At 39.3% G+C, this 15,297-nt stretch overlaps 1 protein-coding gene across 1 annotated transcript; it reads right to left on the bottom strand.

Moving 5' to 3' along the window:
- Nucleotides 1-8,846: 8,846 nt before the first annotated feature.
- Nucleotides 8,847-12,872, bottom strand: sla1a (Src like adaptor 1a). The gene is made up of 8 exons (XM_010734775.3): nucleotides 12,711-12,872; nucleotides 12,134-12,214; nucleotides 11,676-11,775; nucleotides 11,417-11,503; nucleotides 11,049-11,152; nucleotides 10,595-10,726; nucleotides 9,969-10,098; nucleotides 8,847-9,506 (listed from the first exon to the last, which is right to left on the bottom strand). The coding sequence occupies exons 2-8, from the start codon at nucleotides 12,204-12,206 to the stop codon at nucleotides 9,305-9,307; spliced, it is 828 nt and encodes a 275-aa protein (XP_010733077.1). The 5' UTR covers nucleotides 12,207-12,214; nucleotides 12,711-12,872; the 3' UTR covers nucleotides 8,847-9,304.
- Between the last annotated feature and the right edge of the window lie 2,425 nt (nucleotides 12,873-15,297).

Below are 15,297 nucleotides of genomic sequence, written 5' to 3'. Positions count from 1 at the left end.
ATATTTTTAAACTGAAGTAATATCTTGTCTTAAAATGTGAGATGTTATGTCCCAACCTGGCATAAGTGTTATATGTCATCTCAAAGCGTATTTGATCATCTGATCAGTTTCCATATTTTGAACTACGTGTCATTTTTTTCTCTCACTTGGCTCTAATGAATTTCACAGATGGCAGATAGACATAAAAGTATGTTGAGTCTGCATCCCAGTGGATTATGTAACGGGAAGGTCTGAGAGAGAATGGATGCAGGAATGAAGGACTGTCCCCCCTCCCTTAGAGCTGGCAAGTAGCCCCTCTTTGACCCACACCAGTCACATACCGAACATATCTGGCTTGAAGTACTACTTGCACAATGCTGTAGGAAGTTTTTTTGGATATCAGCACAAAGCAGATAAAGAAATGATGACTTCATCTTGGTCACATAATTGAGAGAAAGGGAATGCAAGAGCGAGAACTGAAGCTTTGGGGGCACAACGACTTTTCCATGTATCTACTCAACACTACCAAGACTTGGAAACTTTTGCTGTCAAGACCCATCGTAATGAGTTTTCCATGACTCCTCCGTCTGTGGTAGGCCGTGGTCTGCAATTAATTTAGAGATGTAACACAAAACCATTGTGGAAACAGTGGACACAATGGGAGTATCTCATAGATATGCAATCTTGCATCAGGCATTTCGACTAGACCATCTTTAATATGAATCAGCGGCTTCACCTCTTATCTTTTTCCAAAAAATGTCTCACAGAAAACTCTACAGTTGCTGCTATTAGAGCAACAAATTCATACCAAAAGGCAGGATTTGTCATGTGACGTGGATCAGGTCACATGCAGTACACAAGACCCTTTCAAGTTGGGCATGTATGTCCTGATAACTAGCAGGTGACCTCCCTGGATGTTTGTATTTGCAAGTGTGTTTGTATCTGTGATTATCAGTCATTGCCTTTATGTCAGTCTGTGTACATTCCCATCCGTTTACCACTTCTTAGTGGAATGGAACATTGCTCTGTGTCCCACTCTTAAAAAGTCAGAGTCGACGTTCACTAGCTGGCCGTCACACAGGCATCTCGAGTGTCTCCAGCTGCACATGCTTGTGTGTGTGTGTGTGTGTGTGTGTGTGTGTGTGTGTGTGTGATGCATGCTCCACGTCAGCTACTGCTAAAGCGAGCAGGCCTGCTTTGTGTCTGTTTGGCTCCAGTAGTCTCTTCTTCCACATGGATGATGTCTACCTTGTTGCTGTTGCTGGTCCTCCGTGCCAGAGGAGAGCCTGATAAGGAGAGAGAAGCTCTAAGTCCAAAGAGGATGATGCCTGCGTGGCTTGTAGAAAACTCCTCTTCTTATTAAGACTGCAAAAGCTGCAGAAAAGAGAACTGAGGATTTCCTGGTTTGTGGCACACAGCTAGATAACAAATTAAATATTTCTGTTTGTGATGCAGATGGAGAGAATTACTGCCAGAAAGGGGATTTATGCTCCCTTAAGTGGTTCATGTAGACAAGCTATCAGCAACACTTTCAGCAATTCGCTGTTTAGAAGAGGAATTGCGTGCAATCCAGACTCACTCTCAGAACCTCGTCATTTAATAATTGTCGAGGAAAACAGAGGGAGGTATGCTGCAGTTAGAAATACTTTTTCCTGGATAGCATGGAGGCACAGGTCGAGTCATATTCTTCCAAAATGCACATCTAAAGGCTTCCTGGTTTACTGGTATGTACACTGGGTGTCATTTCAGGGTAACGCTTGTTTCTTTTGAAAGCCTGTCAAATGTGATTTTGTATCATAGGACAAGAATTTAACAAGAGTTTATTTAATGATGTGATGGATTGATCAACAATTATAGTGTCACAGCCTTAGTTTACATTGTTAATCTCCCCTTAAAAAAAGTTTAAATTATGTTGCCAGTCTGCTGGAGTTATTCTAGTTGTTGCTTCGGTTTTATAAATGTCATGTCTGTAGATGAGTCTGATAAGCTGGTCCCATGTCAAAATTATTATTAGCTTTCTCTGTGGTAATCAACAGCCAAAGGAGCGATCAATCATTGTCTGAGCGTCTCTTATTATTTCTGGCCTCTCTCCAAAGGCAATGAGGCCTGAGGAAGCCTGAGAAATGTGGGTGTGTATAAGTCAACTTTATGATCAGTCTGTTTAGCTGAAACGTATTTCACCGCAGAACTGCTTGCATCGAGTGGTGCACCCTCCATTCACAGTGGTAGCAATACATTGAACAGGATACAACAAATTACAGCTGAAGATCAAACTGAATATTGAACAAGTGATCATAGTTAGCTTTTTATTTGGCCCCAGCTTATATTACCAGTAGATTTATAGTTACCATGAAAATAGGACAGTTATCTTGAACAGCTAAGCATTGTTATTCTTCCCTGAACTTTTGCTCCTTTGTTCTGATGACGGGTTTGCAATAAAAACAAAATTGAAGATTGATGTAGCAAAATGTCATTCCTTTAAAGATGTAGTAGTTTGCCTGAGCACAGAGAATGACACAGAGTATGACTGGAGCCAGCACTGCAGTGATATGCTTCAAAAGAGGATAAAAAAAAAAGACATCAGTATTTTAAATATGTGTGTGTGTTAAGAGTATATGTGTGACAGATTACACTCCCAAATGCTCATATAGCCCATGACATTTTTAGCTGTGTGAATACATTATAAAACCATGATAGATGGTGGCTAAAAAAGTATCTTTAATGTCCCGTAAGTTATCATTTCATAAAGCAATGTTCTCAGGCGACAATGGTGTCATTTCACTTCTGAACCATTTGACCTCTGAAGCGTGAAAACAAGAGGAAGTGGTCTGGACTGGTTTGTTTCAACTGCTGACTGTCAGTTTAGGACACTGTGCTACATGCTCTACTTGATAAGGGCAACTTCTTTTTTTACAGGGTAAAATACAGTGTTTGTTTGAATCATTTTAATGTTTAGTCCGATAGGTCACAAGTCAGTTGAAAAATAAATGTTCCACTTATTTTGAGCACCTAGTCCAGCAGACCTGGTTACAATAATCACATATTATTTTCTGTCTGAAAAACACATCAATCTTCTGCCTTTGACCTGATGCCCTTTTGTCTTCATCACCCTCCTTTTCTCTTTCATTTCACTGACTTCCACGTGCCTCAGACTCATTCCTGATGCTAATTTGTTCATAGCTGTCATCCCACTTGTCATTCTCCAGAGACAAATGGGGTTCAACAGGAGCTGAGGGCAATGGAAAGAACATGCACGCTGCCAGGTACGATGCCAAATCCACATGCACACACATGGAATAATTTACAGGTATTAAGAGGTTTTAACTTTGGATTCCTCCCACAAGCCTTCTCTCACCAAAGCAGTAAAATTTAACAAGACCTTTTTATGAGACATTGAAAGGGATGTGTGCATTAAGTCACCAACTGGGCTTATTTAGGTTTACCAACAATAGCATTTCTAATTAGAAAGTGCCCGTACAGTGCTTGTGTTAATTATTTGTAAGAAGCCACGTGGCTTGGAAAGAAGAACTCTCCACCTCTCGCGTTTGCTTGTAGCACAGCAGCAGGCAGGATGCTCTGAACTCTAACTCAGCTGGCGGCTGAGGGACAGCGCAGCCAGGTTGTTACTTTTCATCCAAATATCCATCCTTCAACTGCTTCCCAGAAAAACTCCTTCATACCTCTCCCTGACCGAAGCCTTCCAAATCCAAATCATTGTTTTCTTCAAAAGTACCCTGCCAGGTTGTCCTCATTCAATTCAAGCAGGCTTCTCAGTATTTCATTAAGGTGTTGAAATGTTCCTCTATTGTTCAACTTTATTGTGGTGTTAGCTTGCTCTCAGTGGAAAATGCCAGGCACATCTATTCACTCAAGTCCAGCTAATAAAGAAGCTGTTACAAGCAAAGTAAAAGTTTCCTTATGCAGAAATTACAATGGTCATTTTACAAACCTGCATACTCTTGCATATACTCATGCAACACTTTCTGTAGCGCGTGTCACTATCTTTTCCTTGCCCATTTTTTCTTTGAACTTTTATTTTATAATACCGACTATGAAAAAAAGGAGAGACTTTATGAGCAGAATGAACGTCACTGCAGCATTCTGCAGCATTACATATGAGAAATGCCTTCAGGAATGAGAGCAGAGATTCCTGGCAGGTCACATAAGAACACTCCATTCCCTGGCAAAGATGTGGACATTTGGACCTTTTTTCTTTTCTTTTTTTTCGTAAGAGTTGGGTTTTTGTTTGTTTTCCCGTAGCTCTCTGGACAGCCTTGGACATGGTTGTGTGTATTGGCTGAGTCCCTTGGTTCAGCACTAAAGGACATGTTCTCATGCCTTGTTTCTGAAGCGGAGGAAGTGGCCAGAGTTAAAGTTAGTTAGTGGAGCGTCACCTTATGCACCAAATTAAGCTGCGTGTAACAATTGCTCATAGTCTGAAGGGGGGATTTGACAGGAAATTAACACCCAACCTACATCCACAATGAGACAAACAACAAATATAGTCATTTTACATCTGGAAACCCTACAATATAAGCTGTTCCTGAATATGATCTCCATTTCAAGAAACAACCACAGTTTCATGTGATGACGGCGGTGGGATGGAGAGGGAGAGCAAGTTTTAATTAACATGGGAGAAAGCAGGAAAAAGCACAAAAGGGGTTTTTGATTGAGCAAAGCAAACATCACCAGCGAGAATACAGTGAAGACGTGGTGAAGTCAGAGGTTTGGACAGCTGGGTCTGGGAGTAGAGGAGAGGATGTGGCGAGATTAGAAGTACTTGATTAACAGAAAACAGGCTGGAGGATGAGAAATCTCCTTCCATCTCTTAATTTCCGTCACTTATCCCCCTTTTTCTCTCCATGCCTTGATCCCATCTTAGAGACAGAGACACGGATGGGCCTTGACTCTCCTTTCTCTTTTTGTTTTCGTTCAGGGGGAAATAAATCTCTGGACAGAGCACATTGTGTATGTACATGAGTGTTTTTCTTGGTTCTTGCATCTACTGTAACATCAGACAGGATTCAAATGGAGAACAAGGGACTCAACTTAAGATCCCTTCTGTCGAACATGGGGTTTTCTCGTAAGACAACGGTGTCTGTTTCTTTTTTTAAAGTTTGAGGTGTAATTCTTCCGCTCTTCGTCCCACTGAGAGACTTTGTTTTCGTCACGTACACACACAGATGTATGATGATTGGCATGTTGATGGAGTATTGTCTTTCTTATCTGCATTGATGTTACAGTAAATTCTCACTGGACTTCAGGGAAGAGTTGTTCGTTTTTTTTGTTGAATGTGAATATGGATGAGTCGGTCAGAGGGAGAGTTTATTTTGAATATATAAGTGGCCTTTGATGACATGTTTTCTATAGCTTTGTCTTCAATCTGACACAGGGATGAACTCTTGAACCTCACCCTTTTGTTTCTCACTGGTAACGCACATCTGCCTAAACTGTTGATCACAGTAAATAGTCATGAATCAACAGCGTATTTACCAAGAGCATGATCTTCCACTGATTTTCTCGCCAGTTTTTTCTAGACTGATTCCACATGGTCTGCAGAGGCAGCCTGAGTAATGCTGACTGGACAGCAGTCTCTGCATGGTGCAGCAGTAGGCTACCAGATGTGCGTATGTGTGTGTGTGTGCATCACTCATTGTTCCACTCAACGCACACACACACACACATTGCTTGATGTGCCTCACAATTGGTTACTTGCAGGTATTTTACAAGACCTTAAAACCAGGAAACACAAGTTATTTGATCCTGCTTTTTAACTGAGAAGAAAGCGCTGACCTCGTCTTAACTAGCCATGCACCACCACGCTCGTGAATTTAATGAAAACTAATAAATTAGATTGGCAGAGCCGCCACCTTTGGGGATGTACATCAACTTCCTGGAACTGGTGTTAGAAAGTATATGTTTTTACTGTGAATTTTCCCAGGGAAGTGAACACAACAGCAATGAAATTTCACATCCACGGATGGAAACTGGTGATGATTAACAAGCTACAGATTGTTTAAACCAATCATTCACTACCGTTTTGCTTGTGACCTGTAGAATACAGAGCAATTTTTAACTTTACACTCCTTGTTACACAGTGCTTGTCTATGAGGTGTGAGCAGAGTTACTTTCTTTGTTTCATTTGAATATTTTAGAGGCCAGAATCAATCATGCTAACCAGAAGTTTACAGAAAATGCAAAGATTGTAGATAAGTTTGAAAAATACACGTTTCTGTAGTTTCTTACTTCATACCCAGGTAAATCTCTTGCAACTGTCATCATGGAAACCGTTGTTTTATAATATAAAGACACTTGATTCAACTATAAGGCCAAATATGTCCTTAGCTGGAACTCCTCACTGACTGAATGACTCCGCTATGCCTCTTCTCACATTCTTGGGCATATTTATCATGCTTTACTTTCTGACTCACTTGCACCAGCAAGGAGCAGAAAGCTATAGATAACGACACACACTGTTCTTTATTCGGTTCATGTTTTAACATACGCTCCGCTCTCTGGGGTTGGTGGTTAAAATGTTTAGATCAAGTTTGTAAATATAGAAGAGGAAGTTGCTGAAGCACATATATAAAAATATTTGTATATGGTCTTAGGTAATAATTCTGTAGTGGCGATAATTGTTTATTTTTTGCCTGCTGTTATAAAAGATATGTTGTTGTTTATCATGTTTTTACCCCTCTGGGATCTGTGCGGTCTACCACGATTGCAAAAGCATTGCTCGGACCCCATGGAGGTTAAATAGCAGTTGCTCAGTCAGTCTGTCATATGAGCCACCGCTTAACAGAGGAAGTTCAACAAATATCAATAGTTTGGCCGGATGGTTGTTTGTGAGGAAATTCAAATTTAGGAACTCTCAGAACCTCTGCCCATTGTAGTCACTGTAGCTCTTAACCCTGGATGTTGTTCAAAAAATACAAACGGTTCTGTTTAAAGCTACTGACATACCACAGAACAAGATGACAAATAACACGGAAAGACAGAACAATACTTCATTATGACCATTGATTCAGGTTTGGAGATATTGTAACACTTTGTTAGCCCAAGTAACTAAATGGAGAGTTCATGCATTGTGCACAAATGCTAATATTGGCTTTAGTACTAAAGCTATGTAAAACGGAACACAGTGTAGATAGGTGTAATATCAGCCACAAGTTTCCACAAGTTGTTTGTTCCTCTTTGTGAGTCATCTGTGAATCTAGTAAAGTGCAGTGAAGTTTAGAAGTTCCTCAGAACTAAATATTTAAGATTTAAAGCTGCTGTATTCAATATTTCGGAATAAACAATGGATCAAATGACTCCATTTACAGAACCTACTTCATGCTTTGGATTTTAGTAAATCGTCTAGACTTATATTTGTTTTGGTTTTCCCGTCCTCAACTCGGTGAAATGTCCAGTCACAGCAGGCAGCTGTTTTGAATGCAAAAGCTCTGGTAAGCTATCTGTACACTACCTTCACAGCACTGCAGCTTACAGGCCCCGTTTACACGTACACGGGTATTTTTAAAAACGAGACAACGAGAAAAGGAGACATTTTCCTTCGTTTGTACCTATCTTTTACACGCAAACGGTGAATTTGCCTCTGAAAACGAATCTTTCTAAAAACTCCGGCTAGAGTGGAGATTCTGGAAAACTACGGTCTTGCGTTTGCATGTAAATTGAGATAAACAGAGTTTTAGGCAGCTGATGCGCCAAAAGTGCGACCAATGTTTACCTTTTGCTATGACGATGATCATGGAAGCAGCCGCCCATAGGCTTGGTGTAGTTATGATGCCGCTCCATGCTGTAGTTATGCGGGTTGATGTAGACGAAAACCTTTTTGAAAACGATGCTATGTGCACGATGTTATTTTGGAAAACGGAGGGAGGGAAATATTCGTTTCTCAACATACTCGGCTATGTGTAAACGTAGCCACAGACACATTTAGCGACTAGTGAACATAGTGGAGCATTTAGTAGCTAAAGAGCCAGATATTTCAGTTGGTGGAGACCAAATCTAAAAGGAGAGCGAATATTGCACTAAGCAGGTAGATGTAAACTCTAAATTATTGTTCATGTTGTTCTCTATCTGCTGAATCTATAATAAGCAACTGTTAACAAACACTGCCAATGTGTTTTATCCATCCATCCATTTTTCGTCATGGTGGGGCTGGAGCCTTTCCTAGCTGACTTTTGGGCAAGAAGTTGCCAGCTTATCATAGAGACAAACAACACACACACATTCACACCTACGGCCAATTTAGAGTTACAAATGAACCTATTAAGTGCATGTCTCTGGACTGTGGGAGGAAGCCGGAGAGAACATTTACATTTAGTCATTCAGCAGACGCTTTTATCCAAAGCCACTTACAGAAAAGGGAATAATCAAGGTATAGTGCGATAAGGTATAGGGGGATACGTTCTAAAATTAACCCACAATAAACGAAATCCGCGAAGTAAGTTTTACAATTATTATACACGTTTTTAAAGCCGTAAGAACACATGTGTGTTTCTCCCCTAGCCAATTTAGGATGCAAAACACTCATACTGTACAGTACGCTGTAAAAAAAAGCATGCAAAATTACACACAAAAAATCAGTGAAACAGCGAGTCCGCGAAAAGTGAACCACGTTATAGCGAGGGACGACTGTAGTGCATTCCACCAATGGGGAACAACAAACAAGAAGAGTTTGTTGTAGGCAGAGAACCCACGCAGACACGGAAAGAACATGCAAACTTCAGACAGAAAGGCCCCAGCTGTGGTTTGAACCAGGAACCTTCTTGCTGTGAGGCTAACCACTGCACTACCGTGCCGGACCCAAAGGATTTTGTATTATATATTAATAAGGTGAAAATAAAAGTGACAAATGCCAACATTTTTTATACATGTTTAAGTTGATGAATATTTTTTACAATCTTGGATTTATTAAAAACCCAGAAACATAGTTTGAAAATAACTAATGCTCATATATACATTGATATAAGCCAACAGTACCCACAGCATTCAAGTCTTCTTTTTACTATCATAATGCCAGGCTGTTTTTCCAGCTTCTGTGCAGGCCGCACATCACAGTTCGATTGTACCACCATCCAGTTCAACTCTATCAAGTTTTGTCTTATCAGCTGAGTCACCGTGTAAGTGGTCATGCAATTTGCATTATTGTTAAAGTACTTCAAAGTGCTCATATTATTAACTAAAACACACTTCAAAGTTTGAGATGCTTAATACAAATGTTGGCTCAGCGCAGCCCACTGTCGACATTAGAAATGTGGTGGATTTAGAGAAGGATGCCCTCTACTGTATTCCAGTCTTTTGAGTCCATCTGCTGTTTCTAGAAGTCTTCATCATAGTCAATGTTTCCAAGGCTGCTTTGAGGGAGCGCATAAACAGATTTACTCTTTTTCTTTCTGTTCTTTGCTCCCGTCTCTGCATTTGGTTGATTCCCGGAAAAGGACAGGTAGGCAGCGATACTGTTCCTGACTCCGTAGCTCACCATGTTGTCACTGCAGCTCTCTGTGCTGACGAGCTGTCCTCTGTTAAGAGAGGAAATGGAAAAAGAAATGAAAACGGAGCATCTTTGTGATGCAAATTTCTTTGTCACTTCTTCCTTTTTCTTTTTTTTTTAATTAAAAAAACTAAATAAACTATTTTAATAAGCGTAATACTTATGATTTATACATGTCTGGTTCCAATAATTTGATGATTGTATTTCTCATATATGATAGTAAATTCATCTTTTTTAATTTCATCTGGTTATAACACAAGCAATTTGGAGTTATGTTGGGCTCTGGGAAATCACATTTTTCATTTTTTCCCAACATTTTATACACAAAACAATTAATTTGTTCACCAAGGAAGTAATCAGCAGATTAAGTGATAAAAAAAGAGTGTCATACAGATGACATAAAACAGGCTATCATCTGGCAGAATTATTTTTGCATTGTCATGCTAACAGATCAAAGCCAGTTAACATCGTGATGATGCTTCGATGGTACCTTTCTACTTTCTTCCAGTCAAAGTTGCGTCTCATGACCACAGGTGGAGCTTCAGAGGTTGCAGCTGGTGTTGGGGTCATGCCTGACAGACATGGTGCCGTTAACACACAACATAGGCCATCTGCAAAATCTAAAAATGACAACATAGGCAAAATCAGATATTGCTCAAAGACTTCCAAGCACACACAGAATAAATTGTGCGTAGTTTGCATTAACTTCTTTCACACTCTCACGCTCTGCTGCTACCAAACTTTGGATGTGGTGAGTTAAGAATTCATGATGGCACTATAACAGCAAATGACACTAACGCTCACTGTCTACGCACCAGTGGTCATTATCTAATACATATGTTGTATCTCATTTCCTGTTTTGTTTGAAAAATGTTCTGTCAGAGCAGGAAATAAATGAAGACTCAACCACTGATGATAAGAAATGGTTCTAAATTAAGAACGTGATAAATTAATTACAGTGCTTAAGTGTGTGTGTGTGTGTGTGTGTGTGTGTGTGTGTGTGTGCGCGCGTCTGCGTGTGTGATTACCTATTTGTGTGTCCTAATGTTTGTCATTTTTATTTTTAGACCTATGTCTTTCTAGATAAATTATGTAAGTGTTTGTGCATTTACCCACCAGAGTAGTGGTTAATCATATCTTCAAGGCACTGGAAAGTGAGGCGAGGAGAGATGTAATACCAGCTGTTGTCCAGTCTGAAGATACGATAGTGCTTTATGGTCCTGTGCTTCACTGACAGCGAGTACTGACCTGAGGGTATGACACACATCATACACACTTAAAATTAAACTTTCTATCATAACATAAAGCTACACTGTTCAAGAAAACAAGCACATAATGGTATCAGAGCACTATAATAATACCAGAACCCAATTTGTTTTCTTACACTTGATGGTTTAGATCTGAGTAGATTACCTTGTCGTACTGTTTACTCCCCTGCCCTCCATCTTAACCTCCATCTTGATCTAATTTTAGTACATGCCTGCTTGTTGATAAGCATTTTGTTCCTTTTGTAGACATTCTTATCTTTACAGAAAGCCATAGTCCAACCATACAAACTGATTTTACTCACCCCTCTCTCTGGCACTCTCCCGCACCAGGAAGGAGCCCACTCTGTTCCCAGGTAGACTGAGCAGCACCTCAGCCCTCTGCCTCTCCACCCCTTCAAACAGCCAACTGACACAAAAAAAAAAACAAAAAAAACATCAGATCACATTAAATACTCGCTGCACTTTGAACCTTAGCAGTGAGATCAAATTCATGCCAGAGAAATTACAACACACAACAGATGATTAATCTCTTGTGTTACTAACATCTCCTGTTAACTCCCTGATGTTAAAGAAAGACCTTAGAGGTAGTGGAAAAATATGTACCAGTATATGATATTCTTAATCAAAGTAGGTCATTACAAGAGGATAGTGTCATTATAATTTGACTTACCCATGGTAGACTTTTGCCACATGGCTGTAGGGTATGTAGTTCTCCATTCCTGTTTGGACAGAGCAGACTCTCCACCAGTAGGCATCCCTGACCACCAAAAACAGACAAAGAGGAATCAACCACTGACCTTTTCTAAGCGCTTCTCTAAACTTGTTTTTCTAGGCTGTATTTCCTCATAGTTAGTTGAGAGCTTCTATCTACCAAATGTGTGTAAGGATTAAAAAAACTGGACTATTTCTAATCAAGAAAAATATCGTACTGGGCGATAAGTCTGAGCTTCTCCCCCATCCTGTAGATGGGCTCGCTGATTTCCGCTGATGGATAGTCCTGAAGCACCACCACCATGTCATCTTCCAAACCTGCCAAGAACAATATTTACAGCATTCGCAAACACAGCTAAATACTGATACACAGACATTGTGATTCAGAAAAGATGTCTTAAGACCAAACCTTGGAAATATTGCCAGCTGATTTTGTTATTTTTGATCATATGTCACTTTATCAAAGCATCTCTGATACCATCAGACTGTTACCGTAACTTTTAACATAAAAATAATTAATGTTTGGGAAATGAGAATTCTGAGAACTATGCTGAATGTAGTGGAAATATTACTGCGCAACTGCTGTTACTGACAGAAGTGGAGAATGCTTGCACTGTTTAACTCACCAATAAACAAAACAAATGTTGTCATTACAGAAATCTTAGGTAGATCTTACCCTTTGTAGAGCTGTCACAGGTATCTGTGTTGACATTTTTTTTCGCATTCACACCTCGCATCACGTTCCCCATCCTCCAGCCTGAGGTAGAAAGAGATACTGTGAATGCACCCCTGAATTCTGTCCTAATTTTCCACTCATGTGCTTATCTTGTGTCTTTCTATATCACCAAGTGTCTCTCTGCTGCTGCTGCACCATCAAGTTTATAACTTCCTACAAGCAAACAATTAAGCAAAATCATCTGACGGACTTCTTTGCAGATTGGGGAAGCTGAGGTTAGATGCTATCAGACTCAATTTTCCATTGCAACACATAGTTCTGTGTACTGAAGGCTACCAATGATTAGCGTTACTGAACTCACATATTTCAAAATCCTGTTCCCAAACTGCAAAGGGATATTACATAATTACATTTACATTGAATATATTTCAGCACATCCTGTGCGACTTACGTAAGTTAGAGCACATCACACTGCGAGCTTAGTTGACCGGTATGAAGCAATAACAGTACTCGATACAGAAACTATCAGCAGTACGTATAGTAGAAGGAGTTAGTTTTGTAAAATGTAGATAAATACCTGTAGGACTTGTAGTTCGCCGGCTGTGATGGCATCAACTTCGTTGAGAGAGTTGATGGCCCAAACAGGGCATGGTGGAAGCAGCAGAGTCACTGCCACTAGAGAAGCACCATGTTCACAAGAGTTTACAGCAATGATCTGTCAGAAACTGTGGTGACAGCTCTGCATCATGCAGCGAACACACTTCCTGTAATGAAATGAGGAAGAGGGCTCACAAAAGTGTTGTTGAGACACACAAAAACAGATCACGAAAGTAAAGAACAGTCCTCTAACTGAAAGCACTATTGTAATTGTTTTTCTGTTTTTCGAATCATAGGTGCTGGAGTAAAGGTCATAATGTTTTATGTTGGTAATGTTCCATTAGAGATCATCATATTTTTTTAACCAATAACTTGTTTTTCTCTGTCAGTTTTAGTTGTTGGAGGGTTTTAAAGTGAATGACAATACCTTATTCAAGCTTCTTTACTCTAAATATCTTTATTGATTATTTGCTTCCATGTCTTAAATAATATTAAATCTGCTGCCTCTTGGTTGGGCAGAACACAATATCTGAAGATGTCACCTTGAACTTTAGGAAACTTTAACAGACATTTCTCACTCTTTTATGACATTTTGTGTCAGTAAACCATAATAATAAACAATATGTTTTGTATTTCTTGGCGTGTTTCTTGTCCAGTTATCAACAAGCAAAGACTCCAGTACATTACTGGTGCCTGACGTTACCGGTCCCTCGTAGATAGATGAAACTGTGTCCTACTTGAGTTACTGTTGTAACACACTCTTGTGTTTTCTGTTAATGTTTTTTTTGTTTGTTTGTTTGTTTGTTTGTTTCCAGGGTTTGTGCGAATCTAAGCTAACTGTTAGTTGGCTGTAGCTTTATATTTCCTGTACGGACGTGAGCAGACAATACCTAATCGATTAATCTAAGAAATAATAAGTAATCTAAATAATTATTAGTTGTTTAATAGTAGTTTAATAGATACTGTAAATGTAATTTTAGTTAAATAGCTTATTTGGCTCAGTGAATCTCTCATGAACCTATCGGTCTCCAGAGGGGAAACTGGATGTGCGGTGGTGTTATTTTTAGCCATTGTGTTTATCTGCTATCTGAAAGTATCCCATAATGACACTGCAGAAGTTTCAGATTTAGGAACCATTAACCATTCAGTTTCAGATCTCTGATTTTCTGACACAGAATATCCTGGTTGGGGGCGTTGTGGTAAATGTAAGGTCATTAAACTTGATTCCCCTCACTGATACAGTTTGAATACATGAGTAATCAGCCGTGTTTCAAAGAGGTGGAGTTAAAAAATACTCAAAGTTCTGGATATCACGAATAAAAATGTATGATTTGTGCACAGTGTATTATATCAGTCTGACAAGCTTCTCCTGATTTGATCTAGATAGAAATTACACCCTCCTTCACCATGTTTACAATTTATCAAGTTCAACCCTAAGATAACGATATATTGAGTATATATCTAAAGACCACTGCTTACATAAGAAGATTCCTCTCTGCCACACTGTATTAGTCTCAAGACAACTTAGCTGTATTTTCCATATTAAAATCTGGATTAGACTGCTGCAGAGTATTAGGCCTCTTTCCTCTGCCACCTTTCTTTTCTGAATGTGGGACGGTGGTGCAGTAAACACACAAAAAAAAAGAGATCATTATTAAAGTAAACTTATCTTGAAACCCCTCAGGGACTTTTAGAAGTAGATAAATAAGTTTGTCATATAAACTCATTTCATAGCTGCGTCATTGTGAAGTCTTGGCAGATATTAGTTGGAGGCAGAAAACTTTGAGCTGGCAGTCAGTTCCTTTTGCTGGCTTCCTGTTGTACTGTGAGAAGGAGAGTTAGTTCTGAGATAAATATTCCGTAAAGGAAGTGTGCAGGAATTGTGCGTCACATCATGTCTAAACTAAACTGCATTATGTAGTGAACTGAACAGTTTTTATACTAGCTGCAGAAATGAAGCTGCTGCTGTGGTTTGGTGGGTGGTGGCTGGTGACACATGCCAGAACTCAAACTGTTGTGGCTGCAAAAAAGGAAGGAAGTCTTTATCAGCCTTAGCTGAAAATAAATACAAGGTCAAGATGTAGCTTGTGGTGACGGTGTACAGGACACACAGTTTAGTTTTTAGAACAGAATTTGTAACACTTCCGGTGTCCAGTTTTATCCATTTGTAGGATGTTTCAAAGTATATTTACCTTATTTAGTGGTGGAAATGTTACAAGTAAAGATCTTTTGTAAATTTTCTGTTAAAGATTTGGTTGAGCTACATTACAAAACAAAGAAATAAAATTAAAAAAAACATACATTTTCTCACTTACCCACAAATGTGTCACTGCAGTGTACTTAAACGATCAAAAGTAAGGTAATCATTATTTAAGGGAATGATGCATGTCAATGTTAAGAAATAAGTTTAATGATCCCACACCAGGTAAATTCATTAGTTACAGCTGCTCGTATACTCAAGAAATTACTCATAAGTTAAAAAAAATATAAATATATAGAAAAAATGTCATGCTGAAGGAAGTTATTAAGTCGTGCTGGTGTCTGACAGCTGTTGAAATGAAGGACCT

The sequence above is a fragment of the Larimichthys crocea genome, chromosome XIII (genome assembly GCF_000972845.2).
Source record: "Larimichthys crocea isolate SSNF chromosome XIII, L_crocea_2.0, whole genome shotgun sequence".
Lineage (NCBI taxonomy): Eukaryota > Metazoa > Chordata > Actinopteri > Sciaenidae > Larimichthys > Larimichthys crocea.
This window is presented reverse-complemented; position numbering and strand designations above follow the sequence as displayed.

Coding starts and splice junctions, on each gene's coding strand:
- sla1a (XM_010734775.3), bottom strand. CDS start 12,206: ATGGGGAACGTGATGCGAGGTGTGAATGCGAAAAAAAATGTCAACACA. Junction 10,099..10,594: donor TATGATTAACCACTACTCTG/GTGGGTAAATGC, acceptor TGTCATTTTTAG/ATTTTGCAGATGGCCTATGT. Junction 9,507..9,968: donor GACTGGAAGAAAGTAGAAAG/GTACCATCGAAG, acceptor CTCTCTTAACAG/AGGACAGCTCGTCAGCACAG.